This window comes from Pteropus alecto, unplaced genomic scaffold, assembly GCF_000325575.1.
Source record: "Pteropus alecto unplaced genomic scaffold, ASM32557v1 scaffold30, whole genome shotgun sequence".
Classification (NCBI taxonomy): domain Eukaryota; kingdom Metazoa; phylum Chordata; class Mammalia; order Chiroptera; family Pteropodidae; genus Pteropus; species Pteropus alecto.
This window is the reverse complement of record NW_006429782.1, coordinates 1,175,287-1,190,550: the sequence shown is the minus strand read 5'-3', so window position 1 is coordinate 1,190,550 and position 15,264 is coordinate 1,175,287. Positions and strand designations below refer to the sequence as shown.

At 60.4% G+C, this 15,264-nt stretch overlaps 1 protein-coding gene across 1 annotated transcript in view; it reads right to left on the bottom strand.

Moving 5' to 3' along the window:
- Window positions 1-14,808, bottom strand: part of DOT1L (DOT1 like histone lysine methyltransferase) — a 39,297-nt gene extending 24,489 nt beyond the window's left edge. The window contains 7 exon segments of the mRNA XM_025042710.1: window positions 4,958-5,020; window positions 5,520-5,614; window positions 7,038-7,266; window positions 8,281-8,344; window positions 10,286-10,360; window positions 13,179-13,698; window positions 14,751-14,808. Of these exon segments, the coding sequence (XP_024898478.1) occupies window positions 4,958-5,020; window positions 5,520-5,614; window positions 7,038-7,266; window positions 8,281-8,344; window positions 10,286-10,360; window positions 13,179-13,698; window positions 14,751-14,808 (1,104 nt within the window).
- Between the last annotated feature and the right edge of the window lie 456 nt (window positions 14,809-15,264).

Genomic DNA, 15,264 nt, shown 5'->3' with positions numbered 1-15,264 from the left:
AGAGCCGGGCAGAGGCACCCACGTGACTAGCCCCCAGTGGGACCCCTGGTGCTCGGTCTCCGTGAGGCCCCTGGGGACCACACCTCACAGTGTGTAACGTCTTGTCTGGGGGGAACGAAACGTGTCTCGGTGACCCCACCGGGAGAGGACTCTGGGAGCTGTGCCTGGGCCCCCGGCGCGCCCCCCGCCCCTGCCCTTGGCTCATCTCACTCTGTCCCATGTCCACAGCGACCACAGCCATGGGGGCCGCCGCTACTGAGTCTTGGGGTCCCCTCCGCGAAGCCGCACATGGGCAGTCCTGGGGACCTATGTGGATGATTTCGTACTTGGGGCTTGGAGACGTCCACAGTCCGCCTCCGCCCGCCCACGTACCATCGTCGGCTCCAGGCCATGCCCATGCAAGAACAGGGCCTGGCCAAGGTGGCTGTGTCGACAGTGGCCAGAAAGATGTGCATAGTCCCCCTTCCTGTCCCCCCAGGACCCCGTGACTGCTCCTCCTGCCTCTCGCACCATGGAGCAGCGCCTCTGGGAAAGGGCAGATGGGGGAGCCCCAGCACGCACATCACTCTTCCCATGGGGAGCCCACGGGCAGGTCCAGGGTCTAGACTCGGGCGGGGCAGGCGTGTCCCCGACCCAGGGCTCTTGGGGGCCACCACCCACCTGCATGCGACATGCGTGCTCTCGCATCCAGGAAAGAGCACGGCCTGCGTGGGCCATCCACTCCTGTGGGAGGCCGAGGCCGGCCCCACTCAAAGCAGGTGGGCAAGGGCCACTGATAGGGGCCCCCAGGCTGCCGTCTTGCCAACCTGCCTGGGGCAGCCACAGGCCACAGACGCCACTGGGCAGGACGGCCTGACCCCAGGGACCCCCGCGGCAGCCCAGGGTGAAGGGCGCCCACGCGTCTGGACTGCACGTGGCCCCGCCGGCTTCCTGAGAGGAAGGGCCAGCATCCCAGCGTCGGCCAGGCCCACGCGGGCTCTGCACCCGGGGGTCGGCCTGTCAGCAGACCAGGCTATCCTAACGTGGAGCCTGTGTTAGGGGAGATCCCAAGACACTTAGCCTGAAGGCCGCAGGCAGGTCCACGGCGTCTGGTCACCCTCCCCATGTGGCAAGTCCATGGGGCCACAGCTGCCCGAGGCACCACACTCTGGACACATGAAACCTGCTCTGTGCCAGGCCTATGACCAGCAGCCAAGGGCTCCACCGCGAGGGGACAGCCGAGGTGCTGTGGGGACTCCAGAGGCCTGGATGTCAGCTGGGGCGGGGAGCTGGATGGAGTGTCTCCTGGGCAGAGGGGTCCCTTAAGGCGTGGGAAAGGCCAAATCGAAGGAGGAGACGGGGCTCCACTGGGCAGAGACGTGGGAGGCCGGAGGGGCCTGGCACTGCGGGGCGGAAGGGCGGGGACGCGGCAGGGGCAGAGATGGCCATGCCTGGCTGGGTGGTGTCTCTGCCCGCGAGAAGCAGGATAGGAGGCGGCGGCCACGGGGGATCCTGAGCCACAAGAAGCAGGCTCTGGGGCCTGAGAAGCACGCCGGGCCAGGCTATTTTTAGGTTCCTGTTGGCCGGTTCTCCGGGTCCTTGAGTAACAGGAGGCGGGGCTCCGCCTGCCAACCAGGCGCCTAGCCAAAGCCACAGAGAGCTGCTCCCAAGGCCCCGGCGCTCGGCGGGCAGGCAGACTCACGGCCCCTCCAGGAGCAGGGCTGCTGCGTCAGACAGGATGAGCTCCGGACACAGGTGCGAGAACGCCAGCGGCACGGACTGCTCGTGAGGCGGCCGGCTTGTTCCAGACCCCCGCCAGGGCCGAGACCCAGTGTCCTTTTGGCCAAATCCTGCTCCCCAGCACTCCACAGGGGCCACGCAGGGCTAATGAGCACCCGAAACCCCACGAGACCCACAGAATAGGGTAGTTTCCACGAGGGGAGCCCTCCTATGTGCCCGCTGATGCAGCACCCAGTTCAGACGCGGCACTGACCCCCAAACACCCACTGAGCTGGTGCTGCCACCCAGTGGTGACAGGAGGAAGAAGGAGAAAGGACGCCCAGGGCCAAGGCGGAGGCCCCACAGGCCCTGCCAACCGCAGTCCGCACACAGCGCTGGAGGCTGCGTGGGCTCGCTCACCGGAGCAGAAAGTAGTTCTTGAACTTAAAAACCTGTGCTTTAGGAAGGCGTGAAGTCTGAGGAAATGGTCAGCCATCTGGGCACTGTCAGCCAGTGGACACAGCGACCGGGAGGGAAGCAGCTTCCTGGGAACGGAAGCCGGACTCACTGCCTGGTCAGCTTCCAGGACAAATGCCAGAGAACTTAAGATGTGGGAGGAACAGGAGAGGTCACCCTTCACTGAAGGGAGAACATTCCAGAAGACATTCCACCAAGACAAGGGGAAGGGGAGCAGGCCTGCGCCCTGAGCATGGAGGACCGGGTCGGGAGGAGCGGGAGGACGGGGGCACGTCCACACCCCGCATAAGGCCGGCATCACCCGGCACCAGAACCGGACATGCAAGAGAGGGAAGCTACAGACTGGGACCCCGCACAGACACAGATGCAAAGGCCCTCAACAAAATAGGAACGAACCGGAAACCCAGCGACGTGTAAGGACATATATCATGAGCCAGAGGGACTCACTCTGGGGAGCTCAACGTGCACACTCCATCACGTCAACAGGCCACAAAGGGACACCCACGTGCTCTTTTGTTAAACGCAGAAAAGGCGTTTAACAAAATCTCACAGCCCTTCACGGTAACGATTCTTAGCAAAATAAGATTAAAGGGGAGAACTCATCAACTTGGGGAAGAACATCCATAAAACATCTACAGCAAGCGGCACGCTCCGCAGTGAGAAACGGGAAGCTTCCCACTCACACGAGAAACCAGGCACAGCAGCCTCTCTCTCCACTGCTGTTCAACACCATACTGCAAATCCTGGCACACGCAATAAGGCAAGAAAAGAAAATCACAAGTCGACAGCTCAGAAAGAAAACGGTAAAACCAGTTTTGTAGATGACACAGCTAACTATGTAAAACACCTCGAAGAATCAACAAAAAAAGTGGAACTAACGCATAACTACGGCAAGGATACGAAACACAAAAACAATGTCGTATGCTAACATGCAAAATGTATATTAACAAGCAAAGGTCAATTGCTTTCCTAGAAACCAGCGACAAGCAGAATTTGAAATCGATAAACCGATACCACTTTTAATGGCATTAACAAAAAAATACTTAGGTATAAATCTAACAAGACGCATACAGGATCGACATAAGAAAAACTACAAAACTCCGATGAAAGAAGTCGCAGAACTAGGTGAATGGAGAGATACCCCTCGTCCGTGGATAGAAAGATTCAACACCGTCAGGATGTCGCTTCTTCCCGACTCGACCTTCAGATCCAGTAAGACCCCAGTCAGACCCCAGCGAGTTACTTTACGATGTGAACACACGGATCCTCAAGTTTACATGGAGGCCAAAGGCCCAGAACGAGCAACACGGCACTGAAGTTCAAGCACAAGTTCGACACCTGACACTGCCCAGCTGCGAGCCACAGCCACCCGACAGCATGCTGGTGAGAGCAGACACATGCAGCGAGGGGCCAGCAGGGGCCAGAAACACCCACACAGACGTGGCCAACCCATCTCTGATGAAGGGGGCGAGGTTTTTGCCACAAATGCTGCTGGAGCAACGTGACCTCCATGAACAAAGAAATGAATCAAGACACAGACCTTAGCCTCTTCGCAAAATTAAACCAGCACACGTAAATGTGGACACGACACTATGAAACTCCCACAGGACACTGAGTCACCCCAGGTGACCTCAGGTTTGGCAATGACTTAAACGCACCACCGGAAGCCCGACCGTGGAGAGAAGAGCCCGAGGTGGCCCGAGGACGGGAGGTCCCCCTCACCCCGCACACCCCTAGTCAGTCCCCGGCCTGCAACTCTGTGATCTAGTCCATTCCCTCACACCATCAAGAATGGCTCCAGCTTGACTGCCACCACCCCATAGGATGACCTGTCACAGGCTGGTGACCACAGGGACAGAGAGGCTTGACCAGCCAGGAAAGATTTTCGGTATGGAGCAGGCACAGGACCAGCTGGTGGAACCAGGTGGAATCTGAGGGTCTGGGCCTCAAACAGTGGGCCTGTGGCAGGCAATGACCCCAGGTGAGAAGGACGCGTCGCTTTTAGACCCCCGCCAGCTGGGAGGAGACTGCACAGCAGCTGCGTGTCCACAGGCGACAGGAAAAACCCTGGCAGAGAGTCGTAGGGAGTCTGGCGTGTGGGAACACGTCTCGGGACACAGACGTCGCCCTAGGCAGGAGGAGCAGTGAGAGACCAGCGCCCGAGGCCGGGCTGAGTAGCGAAGACTGTGAGGCACAGGCGCTGCCCAGCCCAGCCGCACATGGAACGGGGCCGGTGGCTGGTCCCATGCTGCTGGGAAGCAGCAAGAGAAGGATGCCACTGGCCGGCCAGCGGACAGGGAGCGGCCGTCTCCTCCACAGCCTGCCACCCAGTGCACCAGCTGCAGCTGCACTGCATGCATGACTCCAAAAGAGAACCTGCTGCCAAAAAAGGCCCAAGACCTCCTGACAGCTGTCAGATGCCTGGGGACCCAGGGCGGGCGAGCAGACAACCCGGGGTAGCCGAGAGCTGAGAAGGACAGGCGCCACGGTGGCCGCCTGTTCTGAGAGCGTGGAGCAGGAGCTAGGCCCCCAAGCGGCCCAAGAGAGCGGGACAAGTGCAACCAAGCAAGGGTGGAAAAGAGATGGAAGCGGGGACTTCCGCTGAGGCCGACTGCCCCACCCAAGGGCCCGGAGTGAGCTTCTTCCCAAGACGCTGTATGGCCGGCTCAGCCCAGGCCCAGTGGGGATGAGCCGGGGTCCCAAGGGAGGAGAGGGACGGCGGGTCCGGGGGAAGGGAGCACAGGCACCCGTTAGCCGCGGGGCACGGAGCGATGGCACTCACTGTGTATTCTGCATGCTTTTTTCCGTACCATTTCATCCACTTCCTGAACTCGCGGTCCATGGTCTGCAAGGGGCAGAATCGGACAGCCGGTAAGAAGTGAGGCGGTGGAGGCCACTCCATGCACTCTGGTGGCCACCTGCGGCTCCCCTCTGCCCCCCACCCCGCACAACCCTGTGAGCACCCACCCCGGGAGGATTCTGGAGCCCCAGGGAGCACGCTGTGGGGCCGACAATGGTTCCGACTTCCAGGAAACCGAGGCCACCAGGATATGACCCATAAACAATATGCTCCAAGGAGACAAGACGCTGCTCAGATGCTTCCACTGCCCAGATCCCACTTACCCCCAACCCAAGTGGGCACTGGCAGGACAGTGATGCCAGCCAACCCGCCCTGGGGGCAATGAGGCTGCAGCATCTGGAGGGACGGAAACACACCGAGCGGGGCCCCACATGCACGTGCCACACCAAGGAGCCTGGACGCTCCTCCCTCTCTCCATCCCAGCACACCCCCCGCCAGCATGAAAGAGACACAGACATACGTCCACGTCCCCAGAACCACTCACCTCCGCATACTTGGCTGGGATATCAGCTTTCTCGACGCCGTAGTGATGTTTGCAGTTGGTGGCCGCGGCGACCTGCAGCACGACCTGGCCCACTCCTTCAGAGAGAGAGAGAGACAGAGGGTGCTGTCACAGACGCAGCACCACCACACAGGAGGCCCTCGCCAAGCAGGCAGGCCAAGCAGAGGTCCCGGTCCCCGCCAGCCAGAGGTGCTGGTGCTGGCAAGGTGCTGAGGACACTCAACAACCCGGGCCATGAACCAGGCCTGCTCTGGGGACAGCTGGCGCAATTCGGCTCTGACTGGGATCACCTTTGTCTCCAGCCAGATGCGGCATGGCCCGTCCTGACAGCTCTGTGGGACTCCGGGACGCCTGGGGAAGGCTCCCACCCACCAGGACCAACCAAATCTGAGACTGCCTTCGACACGCCATCAATGCCTGTCGCTGACTGGGGTTCGATGCGGGGCTGGAGGTGGCAGGAGGTGGCAGGAGAGCCGCCCACAAAACAGACAGGGTCTCCTAACCGCTGCCATGGAACATGGCTGCACAGCCTAACACAAAGGCCACGCACGCCGACAGACCCGCATCTGGGTCCTAGCAGAGGGCCTGCCAGCACTGGGTCCGGGGGCCTCAGTCGCAACCTCTCCCCACGTGAGGGTGCTCTGCGGTGCAGACAACGCGCCAGGCGCCCCTCGCCTTTCCATTTTGAGGATATACTCGAATCGTAAAAACAAGCGCATTGCTTAGGAAGCCAGGATACAGGCAGGCCTTCGGCCAGAGCTGGGAGGGTCCCCGCGGGGGCGGAGGCTGGCGCCTTCCAATGAGCATCGCCTTTCGACGAGGGGAGGTGAATCACACAGCCCTTTGGGAACCAACTTCCGGACCATGTGCGCTCTAATCAAAATGAATCGTGTGCTTAAAAAGGTCCAAACTAAGATGATGCCACTGAAGAAGTCTTCTGGTCCCTGAGTGCCCAAGCCACTCGTGCCTGTTTGAGACAGGAGCTTCAAGTCTGAGTGTGGGGTCCTCATGTGGAAATGGGATCACAAGGATAGCAAAGACGGCCCAGAGAAGGGCTGTGAACAGGGTTTCCAGGGGAGCCGTCTGGCGTGTGAGAGACAGCCACGTAATCAGCCCTGTCTGTGCCCAGATCGGGCCAGCCCTTCGGGGATCAATCAGCCGATGTTGACTCATTCTGGAAAGCTCACTCGCGCACACCCGCCAGGCCCCCATGGATGTCCTGCGACAGGCCCTGGCCCCAGGAGCCTCCACTCTGGTACAGGAGGACGGCCCACAACAGAGGTGAGGGCTGTTGGGGCTGGGGAGTGCGGGACCCCCGGGCTTTGAGAAGGAGAGCAAGGACTCGCGGGGCCTCCTGAGATGGGGCCGGCAGGTGGCTCACAGCCAGGGCCGAGGGGCAGGAGGGAGCAGTACCCTCCCTGGGCGATGCCCACGCCCCCGGCCCTTCTCGGAGGTGTAGTGTGCACGGGACCGTGGCCAGGCCGCCTGCCCCTCACTCACCACTGCCCAGGTCCACGAACAGGTCGTCCTCGGTCATCTTGATCTCGTCGATCATCTGCGCGACCAGGTCAAAGGAGGTCTCCCCGTACACCTCCGGGGAGAAGGGCTCGTAGTTGTTGAGCTTCTCAGGGTCCGTCACCGAGTGGTTGTACACCTGCTGCAGGATGTGCCGCAGGAGTCCGTTCGACGGCCGCGTGTTCAGCTTCATGGGCTGCGTGGTGCCCTTCCACTGCGCACAGTGGGGAGGCGCCGGGTGTCACAGGGACGGCCGCCAGACCTCCCCTGAAACCTGGCCACTGCCCCCTATCGAAAGAGTTTTGTGTGTGGTGCGAGTGTGTGCTCGTCGAGTGCACCTACGTACGTGTGGGTGCAAGTGTGTGCACGTGTCTGTGCAGATGTACATGTGTGTATGCGTCTGTGCATGTGAGCATGTGTGAGTGTGCATGTAAGTGCATCTGTGTACAAGTGGGTGCAAGTGTGTGCACATGAATGCGTCTGTGTGCATGTGAGTGTGTATGTGTGTGTCCATGTGCACGTGAGTGCATCTGTGTGCATGTGTGTATATGTGAATGTGCACGAGTATATCTGTTTACGTGTACGTGTGTACATGTGCATCTTTATGCGAGTGCTTACTCGTAAGTGCATCTGTATATGTGAGTGTGCACGTGAGTAGAGCTATATACGTGTCTATACTAGTGTGTATGTGTGTGCATATATAAGTGCACGTGTATGCCAGTGTGTATGTGTGAGTGCAGCTGTACACAGCTGTACGTGTGCATACATTAAGTCTGTATACATGTGTCTGTATATGTGTGTATGCTAATGTCTACATATCTGACAACATCTGTATACGTGTGTGAGAGCTGATATGTGAGCATGTGCATATAGTGTGTGTACATGCGATTGTGTATAAGAACACGTGTATGTGTGACTGTGTGAGACTTTGAGTATGTGTGAACAAGTGTGTGTGCATGGGTGTGAGTTCTGGCGAGCATCAAGGCCTGCAGTGCACACAGTGCTTACACCTCACCAGACAAGGGGGGCTGTGAGTCCAGGGACCTCGGAACCCTGACTTCAGAATGGCCCGCCACCCTGAAAACTTGTGTGGGAGAAGCAATGGGCCCAGAACCACAGAGAGAGCCAGCGCCCCTGGGCCTTGCCCACCCCTGGAATCAGGTGACATGAACGGCGGTGGGGCCCAGATGAGGGGAAAGGCCTGGGGTATGGAGACGAGGCCACCTACCAGCTGGTGAATGCTGTCGATGGCCCGGTTGTACTTGTCACAAAGCCTCTGCATGCTTTCAAAGCTGAAAAAGGCAAAGGGACGATGCTGCTCACTGCCAAGCTCAGAAAAGGCCACTGGGAGACAGCACATGGGCAAGAGGCTAGGGGTTGGGCAGGGGTCACAGGGCATCGAGGAGCACCCGACATGGGCAAGACCAGGCCAAGAGTGTCGGGCTGCTGTGGTCATGGCTGCGAGGCTGCACCGTGTGCTCACAGGCCAAGCCCAAGGTCAACAATGTGCCTGGCAGGCCTAAGGTCACAAAAGGGGTTCACATGGCCATTCCTGGGGCGTCACAGGTAGGCAAGACCCAGCCTGTGCATTCACTCCCCAGCTGGCCAGGCGGGCTCCCAGGCCCCCCTTCCCTGGCTGGGTCCCACAGGCCCCACCCAGCCCTGATGCAGGCAGAGGGGCAGCGCCTGGTGCTGCTGGCCCACGCCCGACACCTTGATGCAGAAGAAAGCGGGGGAACGTCCCTCATGTGGGCACTGCTTCTGCTTGCGAAGATATCACAGGTTTCCAGGACATTCAGATACAAGCAATACGTGTTTAGACATCTAATCAGAGAGTTTGGGGAGTTTTTACACGAAGCTACATTCTCCCAAACGTGACTGATTTTATTTCAGGTGCTAACGGGGTGCTCACCTGGGGCAGTTCTCTCCCCAGGGGACACTGGGCAGTGTCTGGGGATGCCTGTGGTTGTCACAATTGGGGGTGCTCCTGGCATCGAGTGGGTGGGGCCAGGGTTGCTGCCCCACAGCCCACAGTGCCCAGGACAGCCCCCCACAGAGGACCTGGGCAGAACGTCCCCAGGGCTGAGAGGGGGCCTACACCAAGTGTTTGTGTTGTGTGAAGGGTGTGTCCCTGGGGGATCCTCGACACTGCCCATGCATACGGCAGCAAGGCGCTTCCTCCCTGGGACATGCCCCCTGAATGACAGGACACAGGCTACCCCACCCCCCCACCTGCACCTCTGCCGCTCGCCCAGCCCTTGCCCTCGGCCCCAGGTCCACTCTGAGTTGACGGGCACTTTTCCAGCTAACAAAAGTAATGGATTCGATTAAGCGCAGTGCCCACGTGACAAGGTCACAGCTTTCTTGGATGGCAGGTCAACTGGTGTGCCCTCACCCCAAGGACAAGAGGACCTTATGGTGGCCCTCGGCTTCTGGCCACGCCCGGACAAGGAGAGTACAATCCCCTCCCCCTCCAACAGCGGTGATGGCTCTTAGGTGGAAGAGGGGCAGGAGGCGAGGGCACAGGTCAGGCAGGGGCTGACTGAGGTAGGAGACGCCAACCCTCAGGTCGAGGGCCCCAAACGCAAAAGTGACACCCAGTCAGGCGCGCCAGGCAGCTTCCGGGCTCCTCCGGCCGTGTCCTCTGTCAGAGCGAGCTACCTGCGCCCACAGATGACAGCACCTTCTGGGAGGCAGCAGGGCCATCGCAAGCCCCTCCAAGCGCCCAGCTGGGCAGGAGCCAGGAATGCAGTCCTTCTTTGTCAAAGGAAAACAAAAACATTCCAGGCGGGCATTCCAGAGCCGGCCTCGCCCTGCTCCACCCACAGGACTCTGCTCTGAGATCAGGCTGTGCTGCAGGAAACTGCCAGACAGTCACGGCCAAAGGGCTAGGCACACAGTCAGTGCGATATGCGACCTGTGACCTGCACCGGGACAGGCTGGGCCGGGGCTGCAGGCCAGGCCGGCTCCGGGGTCACCGGCTGTGAAAACAGCGACTACTAAGTTGGGCGATTTACGCAGACCGACTCGCATCTCCGCTGTGTGGCGTTCTCGATTAGGTCCTCACTCAGCCAGCCTCTGCCAACATTTGATAAACATCTACCAAAATAACCCGGCAGAGCCTACGGTGGACCCTGGCAGGGCGGCCCGCGGCACTGCAGAGGCTCCTGGCAGCTGCGTCCCCGGCAGCATCCCGGCCCGGGGGACAAGCGGCCGGGCAAGAGCCAGTTTACCTTTTGGTGTCGTAGTCAATGAGGACGTAGTTCTCCATGGCGAGCTTGAGGTCCGGAATTTCCTCGCAGACCCATCTGAAATCCGAAAGCAGAAACTACGATGAGGACGATGAGGACGAGGACACAATCCTCCCCCACTTTCTTAAACACCGTTCACTCCCAAACACAAAGAGAAAACATCCTCATCGCCCAAGTCACAGTGGGAAAGAGAAGGGAGGAACGGCCTCGAGGGGATGCTATCAAGTTTTCGGTGAGGCTATGAGCACACAGACTTTACGAGGCTTCCGGTTCCAACAGCGATGGCTGGGGGGGCCACGTGGATTCTCACGTTACGGGGCAAAGGAAACCAGGCTACTGAAAAGCAGCACGAGACTAAAAACAGAAGAGAATTATGCTTGAAGCGTTAACTACCCCATGACAATGCGGTTTCTTCAACAGACACATGGCAAGAGAAAGGACAGGGAGGAAGAACCTGCAGGTTAACGCAGACACGCACCGGCCAACCCCAAGGCATAAGCCTTCTTGGGTCCCAGTACAGCCTCGAAAAAGGCATGGAAAGTAGTCATCACTGTAGATTGCACAGAGAATAAAAGGCAAGTGATGACAAACAGCGTGCCAAGGACTTCGACAAACAAGGGTTACGGGACACGAGGCTCACCCTTGTTAAACTCAAAGCCATCTCTACGAAAGACCCCGCAAGGCTTCCTGCAAGGCTTTTTGGGAGAAACAGACAAGGCTGATCCTAAAACTGACTCGCAGGTGGCGAACTGGGGACAGCTCAACACCCTTAAATGGTAGCGGCACAGTTGCAGGGCTTCGCTTCTTCTTTCGGGACTCACTACAGACCTGCGATCGCCAGGAGAGGGTGGCCCTGGACCGAGGCTCGCAGACCCAGCGCGAGCAGGTAAACCAGCTTGATGGGGGAGAATAGTCCCACAGACCAGGCTGCAGCAGCTGAGCAGCAGGTGGGGAGCAAAACAAATCATAAACCCCCAGAATCATAAACCCCCGCCTGACATAAACCAAAACGAACTCACAACTGATCTTAAACTTGAACGTAAAAGCCAAAACCACAGAGCTTCTGGAGGAAAACGGATGAGCGTCTGCACCTTGGGAGGCAAAGGTTTCCTGGACGTGGCGCAGACGACCGACCATCAAGGAAGGAGGTGCGCGAGGGACCCCGCTCCTCACGGCAGCGTGTGACTGCAGCGGCTGCACCCGCGCCAGGGTACGGAAAGACGGGCAGGGTTCGCGCAGCTCCCCAGACACGCGGCCGGTACCACAGGCGGCCTGGGGAGTCAGGACGACAGCAGCGCGCCTGTGGTCCCCGACAGGGAGGCCAAGCCCAGAACCGGCGGGGCGAGTCGGGCTGGGGACAAACTGGAAGAGCCCCCAGCAGGCGGTCCAAAGTCAAAAAACAGCCAGACGCAGCCGGCGCCCGGTGGACAGTAGAAGGAACTATGTCCCTCTACATGGGGCCGCCCCGGCACCGGCACGCACACGCAGGCTCTCCAACCGCGCCTGCTGCCCGCTGCACGGCCCCGCGGAGGCCGGACTCTATGAGACGCCCAGTGCCCGCAGTGGCAGAAAGCAGAGGAGGGGGCCAGGACCGAGGGGGACAGAGCACGGGCGACACGAGGAACGCGGGAGAGGGACGTCTGCGGCACACGCTCGGCACGTCTGTACCTGAGCCGCGCTCAGCTGGCCTCCAGGGAATGCTGGCAAGGGAAGAGGGTCACGAGTGGAGGCTCGCGTGGAACGGGAGCGGCCACGAGCTGGTGATGACAGGGCTGGGTGACGGCTACGCTGCTTGTCACACCCCATCCACCTCTGCACGGTGGAGGTTCTCCACCGCAAACGGTGGAAGGACCAAAGTGAGGTGACCGCCTGTCTCCGCCAGTGAACAGAACTCATCCGTGGGGACGAGGGAGGGAGGTGGGGTCGTCCTAAGGCCGCTGCCGGCCTGGGAGACCAGAGTGCCAGCGCGACAGCTGCAACAGGCCCCGAGCCCCACGCTGCAGCAGGAGCACCCCGCAGCGTAGAGGAGAATGTGTCGGGAGGCCCACCGCCCGGAGCTCCCTGGGGGGCGAGGGAGGGGGTGCGAGCCAGGCTGCCCGCTCAGACCGCGACCCTGCCCCCAGCCAGCAGCCTCTTTAAAAGTGAATAAATCACACTCAGCAACCAGTAACACTGCTCCACCAACTGAGCGGTTTATGGACTCTGCTAGGAAAAAAGCAGACCCCCAAATCCGAACATGGCGTGGGCCGGGCCCACCTGCGAGACTCGCATGAGCACTTCACTCCCTAAGCAAAGCGGTCCTGCAGGGCCCTGCGCAGCGTGACGGCAAGCCATAGCAGCTGGGGTTGCAGGGCGGGGGGAGGCCACCAGGGCCTGGGCCACCCATCCTGGCTCCTGCACGGGCGCCACAGCTGCCCCACCGCAGCCCTATGGGCTGGTGCGAACGTCCTGGCGTGGGGCCCACGTGGTCAGGGATCTGAAGAGACAACACAGCGACACCAGGGTCGCACGCGCACACGCAGCTCGGCGGGAACCAGGGCGAGGTCCCAACCAGAGGGTGCCGAGCGCAGATCCCCCGGTCGGCCCAGACAGCACGAGGACTAGAGAGCGCCTTCCTCCTGCTGCTGGCAAGGTCGTCAGCTGACACACCCTGCACTTGGCCTGGGCGCCCTGGAGAATGCTGCGGCTCAGGCGTCCACCCCCTTCCACCGGAAGCCAAGGCTCAGAGGACTCCGTCCAGGCACACAGGTGGCCTGGACTTCTCCAGCCGAGCTCTCGCATCCACTTCTCCGAGTTTTCTCGAGATGCTGACGGGGAGTACTAGAACACAGGAGCGGCCGCCCTGGGCCAGGCCCACCGGCAACGCCACACTCACCTGATGGTCTCGATGATTTCGTGAGCAGCATCGTGGTGTTTGTCCTGAAAAACAGAGGGACAGGGTTTAGAGCGGACCGAGCAGTCCAGGTTGGCCACCGCAGGGCCCGGGGACCAGAGGCAGCAGGCACTGCAGCGCCGGCCCACAGAGCTCCCACGCCCTGCTGTGGCACTGGGGTGCCATCTGGGATCCCCGCCCACATGACATGCTGACCTAGGGCAGGGTCTGCGCCCGTGGCGCTTCCCCGCCAGCAGGTGGTGGGCAAGGGGCCAGTGGGAGTGTATGCCTCGACTCTCCCCTCCCCCACGCGCAGTGCCCGCTGGCGCCTGTCCTGGCGCCCCGCAGCTCGGATGCCACAGCCCTGGCTGAGTTACAGAACTCCCGGGCCTCTGTTTCTCTGTCTGTAAAATGGGAAACACCAGTAACAGCCACCAGGAAAGCAAAGGATCATCCTCCACAGACAACCAAGCCACCGGGCCAGCACTGCGCCCACTGCGTGGGGGCTCGCCATGGCTTCTTCCTGCAGAGGAAGGTCAGGGGCGTTCCAGGCCTTTTGCCGGCATCTCGGCAGGCAGCTAACCCAAACTTCACAGAACCAGGAAGAGGACATGCACCAGAAGAGGACAAGCCTGCAGCCAGGGGACCAGCACAGAGGCCGGCTATCAGCTGCTCTGTGACCAGGCAGCTAACCCAAACTTCACAGAACCAGGAAGAAGACAAGCCTGCAGCCAGGGCACCAGCACAGAGGCCGGCTATCAGCTGCTCTGTGATGGTGACAATGCCTCTCAGCCCAGGCCGCCATTTCTACCGCTTTGCAAGAGGACAGTGACCACGGGCAGGGACCTGGAGCGGTTCCTGGTGTATTGCAGCCGTCAGCAACAGCACCCCGAGTCCTACGCCTTGTTCTAAATACGAGCTCTACTGAGATGCGATTCAGATGGGGCAGAGCTCACCTGTTCCGAGTCCACAGTTCAGTGGTTTTTACTACTTTCTGAGATGTGCAACAACCGCACTAGTTCCAGAACCTTCCGCCACTCCAAAAAGAAGTTCCATCCCAATCAGCAGTCCTCCCCATGCCCCTCCCCACTTCCTGTCTCTGGAAGTGCCTGATCTGGACATTGCCCATAAGTGGAACCACACGCCCTGCGGCTTCCCGTGCAAAGCCTTACTTCTTCAGGGAAGGGAAAAGCAGCCGTCTGGTGTTCGGAATGCCTGCAGGTCACTCAGGACCGGGGCAGCTGCTACTGGAGCTCCGCTGAGCGGCCACGGCGGGGCGGGGCGAGGGCACGCGTCCCATCCACTGCAGCGTGACTCACAAGCGCCAGAGTGCAATGCAGCTGGCGGCCCCACTGGCCCCGGGCCCGCAGTAACTGTCCTGGCGCACAGCTGCAGCCCAGATGGGCGCAGGTGCCGGACTTTCGTCTCGGCTGTGACGGGACAACTCGCACTGTCCCGGCTTTTAGACCAAAAGGAAGGGAGAAGAAAGTCAACGGGAGCGCCTCCCGGGCTGTGAGAGTGACCCAGCCCGGGACCAGCCAGTTTCCACCTGCAATCTTAAATAACAGATGTCACTTCCGAAGCCCTGGTCACTGTCAGTCAGACGGCTCGTGACCTCGTGGCCGTGGCCCATTCTTGCTCCACTGGCCTTCGCAGGCCAGAGCGCAGAAGCCGCCAGTAAAGGTCAGACGGGAGCAGCCCTGAAGAACGCTGGATTTAGGGCCTGGCCCCGTCTGGTTGCCCAGGGCCACCCTCGCACCTCCTCCCGCACAGCGGGAGTCCCCGGGCCTGCACGGCACAGCGGGAAATCCTTTCTGCTGCGTCAGAGACTGGCCCACGCTCTTGTCACCACTTGCACCAGGCACCTGTGACTGAGAGAATCTCTTCCCATCAAAATCTGGTGGAACGCTGGCAACTGGGACAACAAGGCAGTGAGTACCCAGAATTCCCCAGGTCCCCCACTCAGGGACCACGTGAAAACGTCCAGAGTTAAGTGCGACTGCTCTGTCTTAAACTGAATGCTGCACAGGAGGCCATCATCACGCCAAACTGTCCCTTCCGGTACCACTCACCTCCCCAGCTCAGTGAG